At 52.6% G+C, this 15,541-nt stretch overlaps 1 protein-coding gene across 1 annotated transcript; it reads left to right on the plus strand.

Moving 5' to 3' along the window:
- The first annotated feature begins 12,827 nt into the window (after positions 1-12,827).
- Positions 12,828-15,329, plus strand: LOC149331652 (uncharacterized). Its single transcript, XM_089555538.1, has 2 exons — positions 12,828-13,112; positions 14,169-15,329. Exons 1-2 carry the CDS (start codon positions 12,828-12,830, stop codon positions 15,327-15,329), a joined length of 1,446 nt encoding a protein of 481 aa, XP_089411664.1.
- The last annotated feature ends 212 nt before the right edge of the window (positions 15,330-15,541 follow it).

Consider the following 15,541-nt stretch of genomic DNA (forward strand, 5'->3'; position numbering starts at 1 on the left):
CCTCACTTGGTTGATTGGATTTCTAGCTTTCTCTCATCTCGTTCCCAGTTCGTTTCCTATAATTCTTCTCATTCTGCTGCTGTTGATGTAACGTCAGGAGTGCCTCAAGGCTCCGTCCTTGGACCACTACTCTTTTTAATATATATAAATGACTTGCCACATAATATTTCTTCTAACATTCGTCTTTACGCTGATGACTGCGTTTTATACGAAGTAATTAATGGCCCTAATGATCATCGTCACCTCCAAGAGTCATTTGCTATGTTTTGTAGTTGGTGTAGTACCTGGCAAATGAGAATTAATTTCGACAAAACCGTCCTCATGTCTTTCTGTAACAAATCTTCCGTTTCCCATTTTAGTTACTCTTTCAATGGCCGTGTGGTGGATAGGGTCTCTCAGTACAAATATCTTGGTGTCATATTCACGCATAACATGTCTTGGTCTAAACACATTGATTACGTATGTAATAAAGCACTAAAAAAACTAGGTTATCTACGACGCACGCTACCCAATTCACCAAAAGACACAAAGCTACTGTTGTATAAATCTCTAATCCGCCCTGTTCTTGATTACGCAGCTGTAGTGTGGAACCCGTACAAGCAATTCGAAATTAACATCTTAGAAGCAGTCCAAAAGAAAGCTGTGCGTTTTATATGTCATCGTTATGATCGCGATTTCTCACCCTCTTCTACACTTCTCTCATTGAATTTAACCACGTTGTCTGCCCGTCGCCACACTGAATCATTAAAATTCTTACATTGTGTTGTCAATTCCTCAGTAAGGCTCTCAGCTAACCACTACATTAACTTTGCACCATTATCATCTACAAGAAGTCATCACGAGCTTAATTTGATACCGTATTTTGCGCATGCTAATTTTTTCAAATTCAGTTTTTTTCCCCGTTCAATAGAAGCCTGGAATTCTTTACCTGGGTCCATTCGTTCTCGTCCATTTCAAAACTTTGTAACTGCCATTGAAGACGCATAATAGCTGTGTATTCTTACCCTGTTGTTAACAGTTCCTTTCTTGTTTGTTATTTCATTTGTGATTTTAACTTTTTGTATTTCTCACTTTGTACATTTTGCTGCATTTTGTTTCCTTGCGTTTTGTGTTTTTCCCACTCCTGCCATAGCGCATACAAATTGCGCTGCAGTATGTATAAATAAATAAATAAAATAAATAAATCTCTCTGGTACAGGCTGTCGTCCGCCAAGAGCTTGCAAACCTTGGTTTCCAGCCCGTCAGCCCTGTACGGTCTTCACCACCACCCGAAATCACTGCGATTGCTCCTGGACGACCTTCGTACTTCACTCCACGTCGGCGAAACCCTAACGATTGGCGGACAACCGACGACAGGCCCATTTGTTTCCATTGCCACCGCATTGGCCACATCTCCCGCCACTGTCGAAATTATTGGTCCCGTCGCAGCACATACCGTCCTCTCAGCTCCCGCCGCGACGACGAACAGCCCAGCCACTACACGCCCCCTCCAGCCCAGCACAGTGCTTCAGTCGACGGCCAGATTCCCCGCTCCAGCCGCTCCCCGTCCCCCCTGCGTCGACAGTCTCGTTCGCCCCAACGCCGTCGCTCCTCTCCTGGCCCCTACGGACGCTCGCAAGCGGAAAACTAGACGCTGCAGTGTCTGGAGGTGATGCTGCAGTACAGCCCCAGTCCCAAAATCCTCGATTAGCCCTTCGCGCACACCATAATTTGCTCGCCATTCATGTCGATGGAGTGCCTGTGCGAGCCCTGATCGATACAGGCGCGCACGTATCCGTCATGAGTTCAGCCCTACGACGCCGCCTCCGAAAAGTACTGACCCCTGCACCCAAAGCCGTTCTCCGCGTTGCCGACGGCGGAACGCCTCATGTTGTTGGACTATGCACAGCCCGTGTGACCATATCCGGCCGCCATACATCCGTTCTGTTCTCTGTTCTGGACCAGTGCCCTCATGAAGTCATTCTTGGCCTCGACTTCCTGTCTGAGCATTCAGCCCTCATTGACTGCGCCACTAATGTTGTTCAGCTTGACCTTCCTCTTTCTGCTGAGTCGCCGTCCCCAGTTATACACCGTCTTTGTGCTGTCGACTTTGTCCGTCTACCGCCTCAAGCCGCAACTTACATTTCTTTCTCATCTGTTCCGCCTGTACTTGATGGTCACTACGTAGTCACTCCGGAACTTGACGTCGCCCTGACGCGCAGCATTGCGCTTCCACACATTGTATTTACAATGTCGGCCAACCGAGCGTACCTTCCGGTCCTGAACTTTGGTTCATCCATCCAACCGCTCCCGCAAGGCATCTCACTCGCCACGCTGTGCCCTGCTGCCGAATGTGTGATATCAGTGGTGGACACCTGCTTACCTTCCACTCAGCAATGCCGGCTGCCTGCGGACCCATCAACTGAGAACCCAACGGACGACTACGCCGACATGATCGCTTCTGACCTACCGCCAATGCAAGCTCGAGATCTTAGGTGTCTCTTATCATCTTTCCGCGACATCTTCGACTTTGATAGCCGTGTTTTGGCTCGGACCTCTGTGGTGACGCATCACATAAACACCGGTGATTCCGCTCCTCTCCGTAGACGTCCGTACCGAGTGTCCAGCGCCGAACGCACCGTCATAAATCAAGAGGTGGACAAGATGCTCGCAAAAGACATCATCGAGCCCTCGTCAAGTCCTTGGGCTTCACCAGTCGTCCTGGTGAAAAAGAAGGACGGCAGCTGGCGCTTCTGCGTTGATTATCGGCACCTCAACCGCATCACAAAAAAAGACGTATATCCACTCCCAAGGATCGATGATGCATTAGACTGCCTCCACGGCGCCAAATATTTCTCTTCAATTGATCTTCGATCGGGGTACTGGCAAATTGCCGTTGATGAAAAGGACCGCGAGAAGACCGCCTTCGTGACGCCTGATGGCTTATACCAGTTTAAAGTCATGCCGTTCGGCCTCTGTAACGCCCCGGCTACCGTCGAACGAATGATGGACTCCCTTCTTCGTGGCTTTAAATGGTCCACTTGCCTCTGTTACCTAGACGATGTTGTGGTTTTCTCGCCTACTTTTGCCACGCACCTCGAGCGCCTCTCCAATATTCTGACAGTGTTTCGTAACGCCGGCCTTCAGCTGAACTCATCGAAATGCAAGTTCGGTCGTCGCCAACTCACTATTCTCGGACACCTCGTTGACGCTTCTGGTGTACGCCCAGATCCCATCAAAATTCAAGCTGTGAAGGAGTTTCCTCTTCCAAGGTCGTCGAAAGATTTGCGCAGCTTTGTCGGCTTGTGCTCGTATTTTCGCCGTTTTATCAAAGATTTCGCCGGCATCGCTCGTCCCCTCACCGATCTTCTGAAGAACGACACCCCCTTTACCTGGGGCCCTGCTCAAGAGAACTCATTTTCATCCCTCGTCCATTTGCTGACCACTCCGCCCATCTTAGCACATTTTGACCCGTCGTCTCCCACAGAGGTTCGCACGGACGCCTCCGGATATGGCATCGGCGCCGTACTTGCCCAACGTCAACAGGGTCAAGATCGAGTCATCGCTTATGCCAGCCGCCTACTTTCAGCCGCAGAGCAAAATTACACCATTACTGAGCGCGAGTGTCTTGCCCTTGTCTGGGCAGTGGCTAAATTCAGACCCTACCTGTTCGGCCGTTCATTCGCTGTTGTCACTGATCACCACGCTCTCTGTTGGCTGTCTTCACTAAAAGATCCCACCGGTCGCCTTGGTCGCTGGGCACTGCGCCTCCAAGAATACTCATACTCCGTCGTGTACAAGTCAGGGCGCCATCACCAGGACGCTGACTGTTTATCCCGATACCCTGTGGAACCACCTGACCTAGAGGACGCTGAGACCCTGCCCTGCCTCTTAGCTATCTCCGATCTTGCCGATATTGCCAACGAACAGCGCCACGACTCATCTTTACGTCCTATCTTTGATGGCATCCGTTCTGCAAACCGATCTGCGTCTCTGAACCTTTATGTGCTCCAGAACGGCATTTTGTATCGCCGAAACCTACGCTCCGATGGCCCTCCGCTCCTGCTCGTGATACCCCAACATCTACGCTCTTCTGTCCTTGAAGAACTGCACGACCTGCCGACAGCCGGTCACCTTGGCGTGTCCCGCACGTACGCTCGGGTGCGGCATCGCTTCTTTTGGCCTGGTCTCTATCGTTCCATCAAGCGTTACGTGGCCGCTTGCGACCTGTGTCAACGTCGGAAAAGGCCCTCCACTTTGCCTGCCGGTCTTCTGCAACCCATCGACATACCTCCGGAACCTTTTCACCGTGTTGGCCTCGACCTTCTTGGCCCTTTTCCGACGTCCCTCTCCGGCAACAAGTGGATCGCTGTCGCAACTGATTATACGACTCGGTACGCCATCACGCGTGCTTTGCCGTCCAGCTGCGCTACCGATGTTGCCGATTTTCTTCTGCAAGACGTCATCCTTCACCACGGCGCCCCTCGTCAACTGCTCACCGACCGCGGTCGTTATTTTCTATCCAGAGTAGTTCACGACATTCTTCGTTCGTGTGACACGCAGCACCAGCTCGCGACAGCTTACCACCCACAAACCAATGGGCTTACGGAAAGGTTCAACCGCACGCTCACCGACATGTTAGCCATGTACGTATCGCCAGACCACCGAGATTGGGACGCAGCCTTGCCTTATGTGACATTTGCATATAACTCTTCCCTTCATGACAGAACAGGCTATTCTCCTTTCTACCTTTTGTTTGCTAGGCATCCCACCCTGCCTTTGGACACACTCTTGCCGCCTTCTTCAGCCCCCACCACTGCTTACGCTCGGGACGCCATCTCCCAGGCCACGCTGGCGCGCCAAATAGCACGTAGTAGGCTCCAAGCCTCTCAAGTTTCCCAGAAGTCAGCCTACGACCGCCGTCACCAGGCCGTCGAATTTACCCCGGGATCACTCGTCCTTCTCTGGACGCCCTCTCGCAGCGTCGGTCTCTCCGAGAAGCTCCTTTCGCACTACCGTGGCCCTTACCGTGTCGTGCGCCGTGTTACCGACGTGAACTATGAAATTGCTCCCCTTGAAACCTCGCCATCGTCCTCTGGCGCCACCACCGACATCGTCCACGTCTGTCGCCTTAAACCTTATCACGACGCCCATACGTCGCCGCCCTAACGCCGAGACGGCGTTTCGGCAGCCGGGGGTCCTGATGCGGGTAGACGACGACGACAAAGAGCGATGGAACGAGTGGGAAGAGTAGAAGAGGACAACGAAGTTCGGACTGTGTTCTCGGTGCCGCTCGCAGCTGTTCTTGTCTATTTGTAAATATCTGTAAATATATTCTTTCCCGCAACAATATGTCGGTGTTTCTGAACTTTATACAGGCGCAAAAGTCTATAAGAATAATTATTTAGTATGGTAACGATGTCGAGGTCAATCATCAAATCCTGGGTTATGTGTCTGCTGCGCATGTCGTAGACTATACGAAGGTTTTTTTTAAGGTTCAAAACCTTGTGTAAGTTAGTATGTGTTGTTGTTGCCCACATTAGTGTACAGTAATTTATTTTTATTTTCAATCAATATTTCTATACCCCAAGGCATACAAGACGTACTTTAACAAAGTCGAAAGAAGTGATAGAGGTGTGAGTGCGCACGGCTCATGACCTAAGAGGCAAAGGTTCGAGCCCCGGCTCGAGCAGCGTTATTTTCTGCGCGATGTTTCTTCTTTCCTCGTAGGCATTACATAATGGCGGCGGAATGACGTTCGCGACCATGTATACCAATGAGGAATTGTGTAGTCACGTCATCATGGTTGTACTGTGTGATGAGTGTGTGATGAGGGTTATTTGAATTACCCGCGCGAGGTCACGTGGTTGTGACTTCACGCTCCTCTCGACCAATCCCGATTTTCTCGATACGCCAACGGCAACTATGACGCCGGGTTCTCCATTGATCGGGACCATGGGCACTATCGCGCTAATATACGCGCTCGTGAAATTATTTTTCTGTTCCTGTCCGTATAAAATAGATATTGCTGCCCTGCAGAGCCAACTACGAAGAATGACGGCCCGTGGGGAGATATGGTGCATGTCTGCAAACATTGCGGCACCACGCCGACAACACAATAAAGAAAAGGACGACACGTGCGAACGCTACCAACTATTTATTGGAAGGGACATATTTATTACCCTCACTCACCATTTAACAACACTATCGCTCTCAACCCAGAAAGTAAGAAGTAATCTGCAAATGACTAGGCTAAACGCAAATCGCAGAACGGTTCTCCTACCCCGTGTACTTAAAGTGCAAGCTTATGACAAAGGTTAGAAAAATAACCCAGACAAATCTAAGCAATAGCAGTGTCAATGAAACGTAGAAAAAAGAGTGTCATGTAAGACAGGCCTTCGGCTCCCGAACCTTGGGCGGCTGGCGTGAGGAAGAAGAGGACGAAGACAGCGGCGCCGATGCTCGTGCGTGTGCGCTGATAGCTGCCGCTGGGACTGATCGCTGCCTCTGGACTGCGCCGAGACGTACCGCTAGCCGTTCGCGACGCAGCGCCTTCGTAGACGTCCTACACTACACTTGGTGGAGGTGCTGTCTGTTCTCACCATCGAGATACGCCACCATGCCCAGGCTTCCAGGCTCTACCACGGTGCCCGACCCCCCGGCCCAACCTGCCCAGCCTGCTGGCCCTGCTGTCATCTGTTCTGGTGCCGTCCGTCAGCGCGACCCCACGATCTTCAGCGGCACGGATGACACCGATGTGGAGGATTGGTTGGCCTCCTATGAACGCGTAAGCGCGTATAACAAGTGGGACGACAGCGTCAAGCTTACCAACGTTATATTTTATTTAAGCGACGTTGCCAACCTGTGGTTCCGCAACCACGAAGCGGACATCTCCAGCTGGGCGGATCTGAAAACCAGCCTCACGGAGGTCTTCGGCCGTCCCGCTGTGCGTAAGCTTCGTGCCGAGCAACGCTTGCGCAGTCGGGCACAACAGAGCGGCGAAAACTTTACCAGCTACATCGAAGATGTAGTCGATCTCTGCAAACGCATCAACGCTTCCATGAGCGAGGCAGACAAGATCCGAAATATTCTCAAAGGCATTGATGATGACGCCTTTCAGATGCTCGTCGCGAAGAATCCCCAGTCTGTCTCCGACGTGATAAGACATTGCCAAAGCTTCGATGAGCTGCGCGAACAGCGCCTTTCGACCCGCCGAGCCGGCTTTCAAGAGGCAAATATTTCCAGCTTGGCTCTTCCCCGGGACGGTGCTCTGGACCATCAGTCGCTCCTCCAGCACATTCAGCAGTACGTCCGTGCAGAAGTCGCCCGCCAGCTGTGCTTGTCGACCAGCCCACCTACTCCTGCGCCGCCGCTCACTCCCAACATCCAGCGAGTCATACAGCAGCAGGTCGCCGAGGTACTGCCCTCTCCTCCTCCACCTCCTCAGCAGCCACTGATCACGGCTCCATTAACTTACGCGGATGCTGTGGCGCGCCCGCGGCCTTCGCCTGCTGCTCCTGCCTACGGGCCTCCCCATCACCTGTTGGAGCCCCAGCGACCTGCACCAACCGCTTATCGTCCGGTTGCCCGCCCAAGACCACAGCCGCAGCCTCTCAACCCCTGGCGTACGCAAGACAACCTCCCTATTTGCTACGCCTGCGGAGTCGCTGGTCACGTGGCTCGCTTGTGCCGCAGTCGCGACTATCGACCGTATATTTATAGGCGTGAGCCGACTTATGATCTATCCCCGACCTCCTCGCCTGTGTCACATGAGCCGCCTCCCGATCCGTCTTCGTCTAGCTACCGTTTCCGCTCTCACCGCTCGCCGTCCCCTGGCCGACGTTCCCGCTCTCCGATGCTCCGCCGCCCACCCGCTCCGCAAGCGGAAAACTAACGGCCGCAGTTCCGGAGGCAAGAACTGCGCCGCCAGCGACTCGCTCAAGCCCTGTATCCGTGCCAGCCAACATTATCACCGTGTTCGTTGAGGGAGTCGCCGTCGAAGCACTTGTTGACACGGGCGCAGCCGTTTCTGTTCTTAGCCACACACTATGTCGCAGACTCAAAAAAGTGACGACGCCTCTTCCCGCCGTTTCTCTCCGAACCGCCAGCGCTCAGGACATTCGACCATTAGCCGCCTGCACCGCCCGCCTGCTTATCGAGAACGTCCCCTACACAATAGAGTTCATCGTCCTCGCCCACTCATCTCACGACGTCATCCTTGGTTGGGACTTCCTTTCCACTCATCACGCTGTAATTGACTGCGCCCGTGCTCAGCTTGAGTTATCGTCCTTCAGTGACGCTCCCTTGGACGTGCCCGACGCTGCTGCCGCTACTGTGATCGTCTCACAGGACACTGACGTTCCGCCCTTTTCTTCAGTGCTCGTGCCTCTTTCTTGTGCTGCTCTCTCCGACGCAACTGTCGCATATACGCCCTCTTTACGATGCGCTGACCAGAAATCTGTTTTGCTGCCTTATGCCGTGCTGACAATTATTCGTGGCTCCAGCGCTATTTATGTATCTAACCCGTTTTCCTGCCCTACCACTTTGCTCCGTGGCCAATCGCTTGGTAGTGTTGCCGTGCTAGATCCCGCCTCAGCGTACCCCGTCGTCGATAGCTCGGCCGACCTTCACGTCAGCGCCATTACGCCTGTTTCCATCGCCAATCCGTCTCCTCTCGATGTTTTTCACCGCTCCGTCGACGCCGCCCTGACGCCTACCCAAAGAGCCCAACTTGTCGCCGTCCTGCACCGTTTTTCAGCTTCGTTTGACTACCAGCAAACATCATTGTGCTGCGCAACCACCGTTACCCACTATATTGACACTGGCACACATGCCCCTTTGCGCCAACGTCCGTACCGCGTGTCAGCCGCTGAGCGCCGCATCATTGACGAACAGGTTACCGACATGCTCAAGCGCCACGTGATACAGCCGTCGCAAAGCCCGTGGGCATCGCCGGTGGTCCTTGTCAAGAAAAAAGACGGTTCCATCCGGTTCTGCGTTGACTACCGTCGTCTGAACAAGATTACACGCAAGGATGTTTACCCTCTTCCTCGTATCGACGACGCCCTCGACTGCCTGCAGGACGCTGAGTTCTTCTCTTCATTGGACTTGCGCTCTGGTTACTGGCAGGTGCCGATGGCAGAGGCCGATCGCCCAAAAACTGCATTCGTCACACCCGACGGGCTCTATGAATTTAATGTCATGCCCTTCGGCCTCTGCAATGCCCCCGCCACATTCGAGCGCATGATGGACAACCTACTCCGCGGGCTTAAGTGGCACATATGCCTTTATTACTTAGATTACGTTGTGATATTTTCGCCGGATTTTTCGTCTCACCTACAGCGCCTTGAGACTGTTCTTCGCTGCCTGGCCGACGCTGGCCTTCAACTCAATTTAAAAAAGTGCCGCTTCGGAGCTCGGCAGCTCACCATACTCGGACATGTCGTGTCCAAGGATGGCGTTCTCGCGGACCAGGCAAAGTTGCGAGCTGTAGCAGAATTTCCGAAACCGACTTCTGTAAAAGACCTCCGCAGCTTCGTGGGCCTCTGCTCCTATTTCCGCCGCTTTGTCCGCAACTTTGCCACTATCATCGACCCTCTGACCAAGCTCCTTTCCGGCCACGACCTTTCGGCCTGGTCGCCAGCCTGTGATGAAGCCTTTACGACACTCCGTCGCCTCTTGACCACTCCGCCAATTCTGCGCCATTTCGACCCTCGTTCTCCGACGGAACTCCACACCGATGCCAGCGGCGTCGGCCTCGGTGCAGTCCTCGCGCAGCGCAAGCCTGGCTTTGACGAATATGTTGTCGCTTACGACAGCCGGACACTCACAAAAGCTGAAGCGAACTATTCTGTCACTGAGATGGAGTGTTTAGCAATCCTGTGGGCGATAGTCAAATTCCGCCCTTACTTGTACGGGCGCCTTTTTGACGTTGTCACCGATCACCACGCCCTCTGCTGGTTGTCGTCTTTGAAAGATCCCTCTGGTCGACTGGCGCGCTGGGCTCTGCGGCTTCAAGAGTACGACATCCGCGTGGTCTATCGTTCCGGCCGTAAACATGCGGATGCTGATGCCCTCTCACGTTCCCCTCTGCCGTCTGAGGCAGCGTCTTCTATCTGCGCCCTGTATTCTTTGACGTTTGAGCCCGCTGATATGGCTACCGAGCAACGCAAAGACCCATGGATCGCTTGCCTCTTGGATTTCTTATCTGGCCAATCGCCTCGACCTCCTTCCCGTGCTCTGCGTCGTCAGTCCTACCATTTCGCCATCAGAGACGAGCTTCTTTACCGTCGGAACTACCTTCCGGATGGTCGCAAGTGGCTGCTTGTCATTCCGACCCATCTGCGCTCCTTCATTTGCTCTTCCTGCCACGATGATCCCCAGTGTGCTCATGCCGGCTTCTTGAAGACCTTCACCCGCCTACGACATCGGTACTACTGGCGTGGGATGTACCGTTATGTGCGCAAGTTCGTTCAGTCGTGCCCCGCATGCCAGCGCCGAAAAAACCCACCTCGCCAACCCGCCGCTCCTTTGCAACCGCTGCCTTGCCCAGCGCAGCCCTTCGAGCGTGTTGGCATCGGCCTCTACGGCCCTCTTCCCAGCACATCAGCCGGCAACCGCTGGATCATCGTCGCTATCGATCATCTTACCCGGTACGCCGAAACATCACCTTTGCCATCTGGTACAGCCCACGACATTGCATCCTTCATCCTCCATCGCATCGTTCTTCGCCCTGGTGCTCCCAAAGAGTTGCTGAGTGATAGAGGTCCAGCCTTTCTGTCTGAAGTTGTCGAAGCTCTCCTTCGGGAATGCAACATCGTTCACCGCACCACCTCTGCCTACCATCCGCAGACAAATGGCCTGGTTGAGCGTTTTAACCGCACTCTTGGCGACATGCTGGCCATGTATGTGGCTTCCGATCACTGCAACTGGGACCACGTTCTACCTTTCGTCACCTATGCTTATAACTCCGCTACTCAAGCCACCACCGGATTCTCTCCATACTTTCTCCTCTACGGCCGTGAGCCTTCTTGCACAATGGACACCATTCTCCCTTACCGCCCTGATGCTTCTGAATTTACGACTCTTTCTCAAGCCGCCACTTATGCCGAAGAATGCCGCCAGCTTGCCCGGTCTTTCACTTCACACTCCCAGCAGCAGCAGAAAAGCACCCGTGATCCCTCTGCACTACTTCCCACTTATCTTCCTGACTCTTTGGTTTGGTTCTGGGTTCCTTCCTCAAGTCCCGGCCTTTCCTCCAAACTTCTCAGCAAGTACCAGGGCCCCTACCGCATTCTTAAGCAGACATCCCCCGTCAATTACCTCATCGAACCCCTTACACCGTCAACTGATCATCGTCGCCGAGGCCGTGAAATTGTCCACACCGACCGCCTCAAACCATACTACGACCCCGCCGTCGTCACATCTCCCAAGGCCGCCAGGATGGCGCCTTTTCGCCCGTGGGAAGTTGTAAGACAGGCCTTCGGCTCCCGAACCTTGGGCGGCTGGCGTGAGGAAGAAGAGGACGAAGACAGCGGCGCCGATGCTCGTGCGTGTGCGCTGATAGCTGCCGCTGGGACTGATCGCTGCCTCTGGACTGCGCCGAGACGTACCGCTAGCCGTTCGCGACGCAGCGCCTTCGTAGACGTCCTACACTACAGTCATGCATTAACAGCAAAAGCAGTCAGTCAATACCTCAAACTTAAAAGCAAAACAAAAACAAAGTAAGATAACAAAAACAAAGTAAGATCACAGTAAAAGCACCACAGCAATAACACACAGGCTTTGGGCGTCGGACGCCAGACAAAGAAGAGTGAATAATTAGCGGTGCAGGTCTTTATAAAAACGTTTCCAGACAGCAAACTTCATTTCCTCGATGAGCTATACAGACCTGTCACTAATACACGTGCGACGCTTATTTTTAATCCCAAAGGCTTGAATAATTTCACGTGCCACCTGATCGCCAGTTCTGCTTAGAATCCTAATACTTCTAAGCACTGTCTCACACACTCCATCTATACAGCGGGGAGGCCAATTCGACCCCCCTCCTCCCCCCCTCCGTTCTCTAGCGATTTCTTATGCTCCCGTGCCCTGTCAATGATGCAACACCCCGTCTGGCCTATGTATAGACCCTTCCACATGTCAGTGGGATTTCATTCACCACGCTGACGGCGCAGGAAACAACAGACTTGTCATGCCTCTTATCGCACTCGGGTTTCTTCTTTTGCCCGATCTGTGAGTACAACCCACACAGCTTTATGGGTCCCGAGAACACGACAGGTACAGTGTTTGTCAAATGTATACAGCCCCAGGGGTCGGCTTCTGAGCTCCGAAGTGCGGCACCTCTTGCATACTCAGGGACCCTAATCTCACGAAGGCGCGAAGAGCTTAAGTCCACATTCTTCACAAGCTTAGGACTATCAAATGTGCACAAAAGCCCCGCTGCACGATTTGAAAGCAAACCCCTTGGGCTGTATATTGTTGACAAATTCTGTACGTCGTAGCGGTTGCCACGTTTTTAAAGCTGTGAACCACTCAGTGTATGTGGGGGAGCAGTTGTGGTCGCCTAGTTTGCAGCTTGCTATCAGGGTTCTTCTTTCCTTTCATTTTTTGAAGGAGGGCATTACGAAGGCTGCATAACTGATAACTTTCGCCGCATGAACAGCATCCGCGAGGCGAGGAACGAGAGGCAGCTGGTATTGGGGCCGTTGTCGCCTTGACGACCGGAGAAAAAAAAAAGGGGGGGGGGGGGGGGGAGAGCAAGCAAAAAGCGATAAGAGCGCGCATTCCGAGGGGCGGACAAAGTCAGATCGTGCACACCGCCGAGCTAAGAGTGGACGCCTGCAGTGATGCCTCCTGAAATCTGGCAGTACACTGTGGTAGGCTTCTCCGTGGAGCTCGACTGGAAGCCCCTACGCTTCGTGAAACCCATTCCGTCGCACAGAGTATGCGGCGTCTGTGGACTGCTGCGGAAGGGAACCGTGTTTCTTCCGTGCGCACACACTCTGTGCGAGTCCTGCTACGAGCAGTGCGCCCAGGACGACGCCATTGTCTGTCCGCTGGACGGACATCGCTGTGACGAGGATGACGTCGAACTGAACGAGTTCCCCGTCGAGGAGCTGCTGAAAAGAAAGGTAAGGGCGAAAGAAGTAATGACTCTGTCTTTTGTGCAACTGTTCTGCGAATGCAGACCCTTGTTATAGAGGGCCTTTAATGAGCCCTGTGAGACGATGGTGTCATTTTCTAGAGGCTTAGGCATATCATGCGTGAAGTTTGATTTTTATCGTGGTTTCTTCTTCACGGCTCGAAAGCTACACATTCCTTAGAAGGACAAGGTAAGCTGTTGGGCGAGGAGGAAGGAGGAAGGAAGAAGGAAGCGACAAATTCCCGTAAGCTAGAGGTGCGCGTTCATGGAGCGCTTTAAACGTGATTAAAAGTGAGGCTACATGCAAAGAAGATGCGCTCGAACGTAAAAGGCGTAACTAAAGCGGTAGGGTACCACAACGCTAAATGCAGAGGTCGTGGGTTCGGAATGCACTGGCGGCATGTGGTTGTCGATTCATTTCCTTTCTGTTGAATTATGTGATCTTTTATTGACCAACAGTGATCGACACCATTACTGAAAAAAATTCCCCTGATATTATGGGTTCTCAGTAATGCTTTTAATTGACGTAGCTGATGTTGGGAGAAATATCGAGCGTATGGTCGAAATATTTAGCAAGTAACCATCGTTAAAATGTCTTTGTGGCAACTTTACTCTCAGCAATGAGAGGCCAGCCCTTGGCTTCAACGGAAGCTCGTACAGAACGGTCTTGCCTTCGTAGGCGGCGCATCTTGCGGCGACATCCTGGCGCGCAGGTCGCGTGAGCGGCGCGGGTCACGTGATGGGCTTCAACGCCGACGCCAATCGCGCTAGAAGTGAACCGCTAACAGTCGAGCTGTAAAATGTACCCCCTTCTGCTCATGCTGATTTCAAAGACTGTTTTGCATCTTTCGCATCAATTGTAAAGTCGGTTCTTCTTCGACTGTCTAAATTGAAAATCACGAACGTTCCGATAATCACTCGGCATTCGCCAAAGCGCTTGGTTTCCAAAAGCCTGAAAACGTAAGTTACAAAAATAGTGCAGCAGAATTTTGTGTTTGTCTCGACCTTAGCGTTGTAAAAGTGCTGTGCGCTTTATCACTTGCAGGTCCAATGCTGGAATAAGGAAAGTAACTGCGGGGAAGTACTGCCTGCATCCAAGATCGTCCAGCACTTCCATCGAGAATGCGGATACCATTCCATCTGCTGCCCCAAATGCGCGGCCGTTGTTCTTTGCAGCGACGTCTGCAGGCATTTTAGATCGGACTGCTGCAGCACTGCTACGCCTGCTGCACCCGAGTGCGGAGGGGAGGCCAGCTGCAGAAACGGTGCGGCGCTTCTGGCATCGTTCAAGCAGAGCTTAGAAGGACGGGCAGACGAAATGAAAGCACTTCTTGAGCGTCTTCTCGTCGGAAGCGGCGCCAATAGTGACCGGCTTAGTGAAGTTGTTCACGGCGTGAACAACTGCCAAGAAGCACTGAGTGAACTGCGGAGCGGTATTAACGCTTTGAATGACACCATGAGACGAGAAGTGGTCCAAGGAAGGACAGAACAAAGGGAGACTCAGAAAAAATGCTTCGATGAAATAACAGGGTTTAGGAAGGATACGAGGGAACGTTGGGTTGCCAACAGCGAGGGTATGGTAATTCTTTTCAACCGCCTGGATAGACTGGAAAAAGCAGTGATAGGCGAGTCGGAAGAAGCGGCCGGGGAGATCCTTGAAAAGGCTTCCCAGATTTTAGGTGGCATAAAGGAGGTCAAGGAAGGCATGACCGAAAGAAAGAATGCAGGAGACTGCAGCGACGGAGTGTTGGGGCACAGTGAAAGGCAGGTGAGGCGCTGCGAGTTTTTCGTGAAAAACTTCCAATCCCTCCGAGAAAAAGCTTTTAAGGATGGGTGGTCCCAATACAAAGGAGATAAAGTATATCTATGCGGCTATTATATGTCACCTGGATTGATACTCATTCAAAATGCAACGCGAAAAATGTCACTCCATGCTTGGTTCTGTTTTTACAGTGGTGAAATGGACAACGCTCTTCAGTGGCCGTTCAAGCCAACAATAAAACTGGCCGTTGTGCACCCAAATGGAGGGGCGGAACGTGAGCTCATATACTACTTTTCTGGTAATGATCCTGTTTGTCTAAAGCCGGTAGCATCAGACGATTCTGCGGGACTTTATACCACAATTGCGATTGACCTCGATGATATCATCAGTGACGGCTACGTGAAAGATGGCCAGATCAGGGTGAGATTCGAGCTGCTGCCCTGATTATCCCCGGGCCGAGAACAGGGGGGTGGGGGGGGGAAGACAGCTTCGACGCATTTATGCGCGTGCACCTGGCAGCAGTTTTTGTTAAGCTCCAGATTTCACACTGTGACCAATAAGGAACGCTGCTCGTTCATTACTGCCTCTGACATGCCCCTGCCTGTGTTGATTGCCTAGAACTGAAATATTGTAACGAGACAACTCGCACAATTAGC

The sequence above is a fragment of the Amblyomma mixtum genome, chromosome 8 (assembly GCF_055824585.1).
Source record: "Amblyomma mixtum isolate Tamu chromosome 8, ASM5582458v1, whole genome shotgun sequence".
Taxonomy (NCBI): domain Eukaryota; kingdom Metazoa; phylum Arthropoda; class Arachnida; order Ixodida; family Ixodidae; genus Amblyomma; species Amblyomma mixtum.

What these genes read in the sequence shown, in the direction of transcription:
- LOC149331652 (XM_089555538.1), top strand. Translation starts at nt 12,828, where the DNA reads ATGCCTCCTGAAATCTGGCAGTACACTGTGGTAGGCTTCTCCGTGGAG. An exon ending in AGGAGCTGCTGAAAAGAAAG is followed by an intron (nt 13,113 to 14,168) that starts GTAAGGGCGAAA and finishes TATCACTTGCAG; the next exon opens with GTCCAATGCTGGAATAAGGA.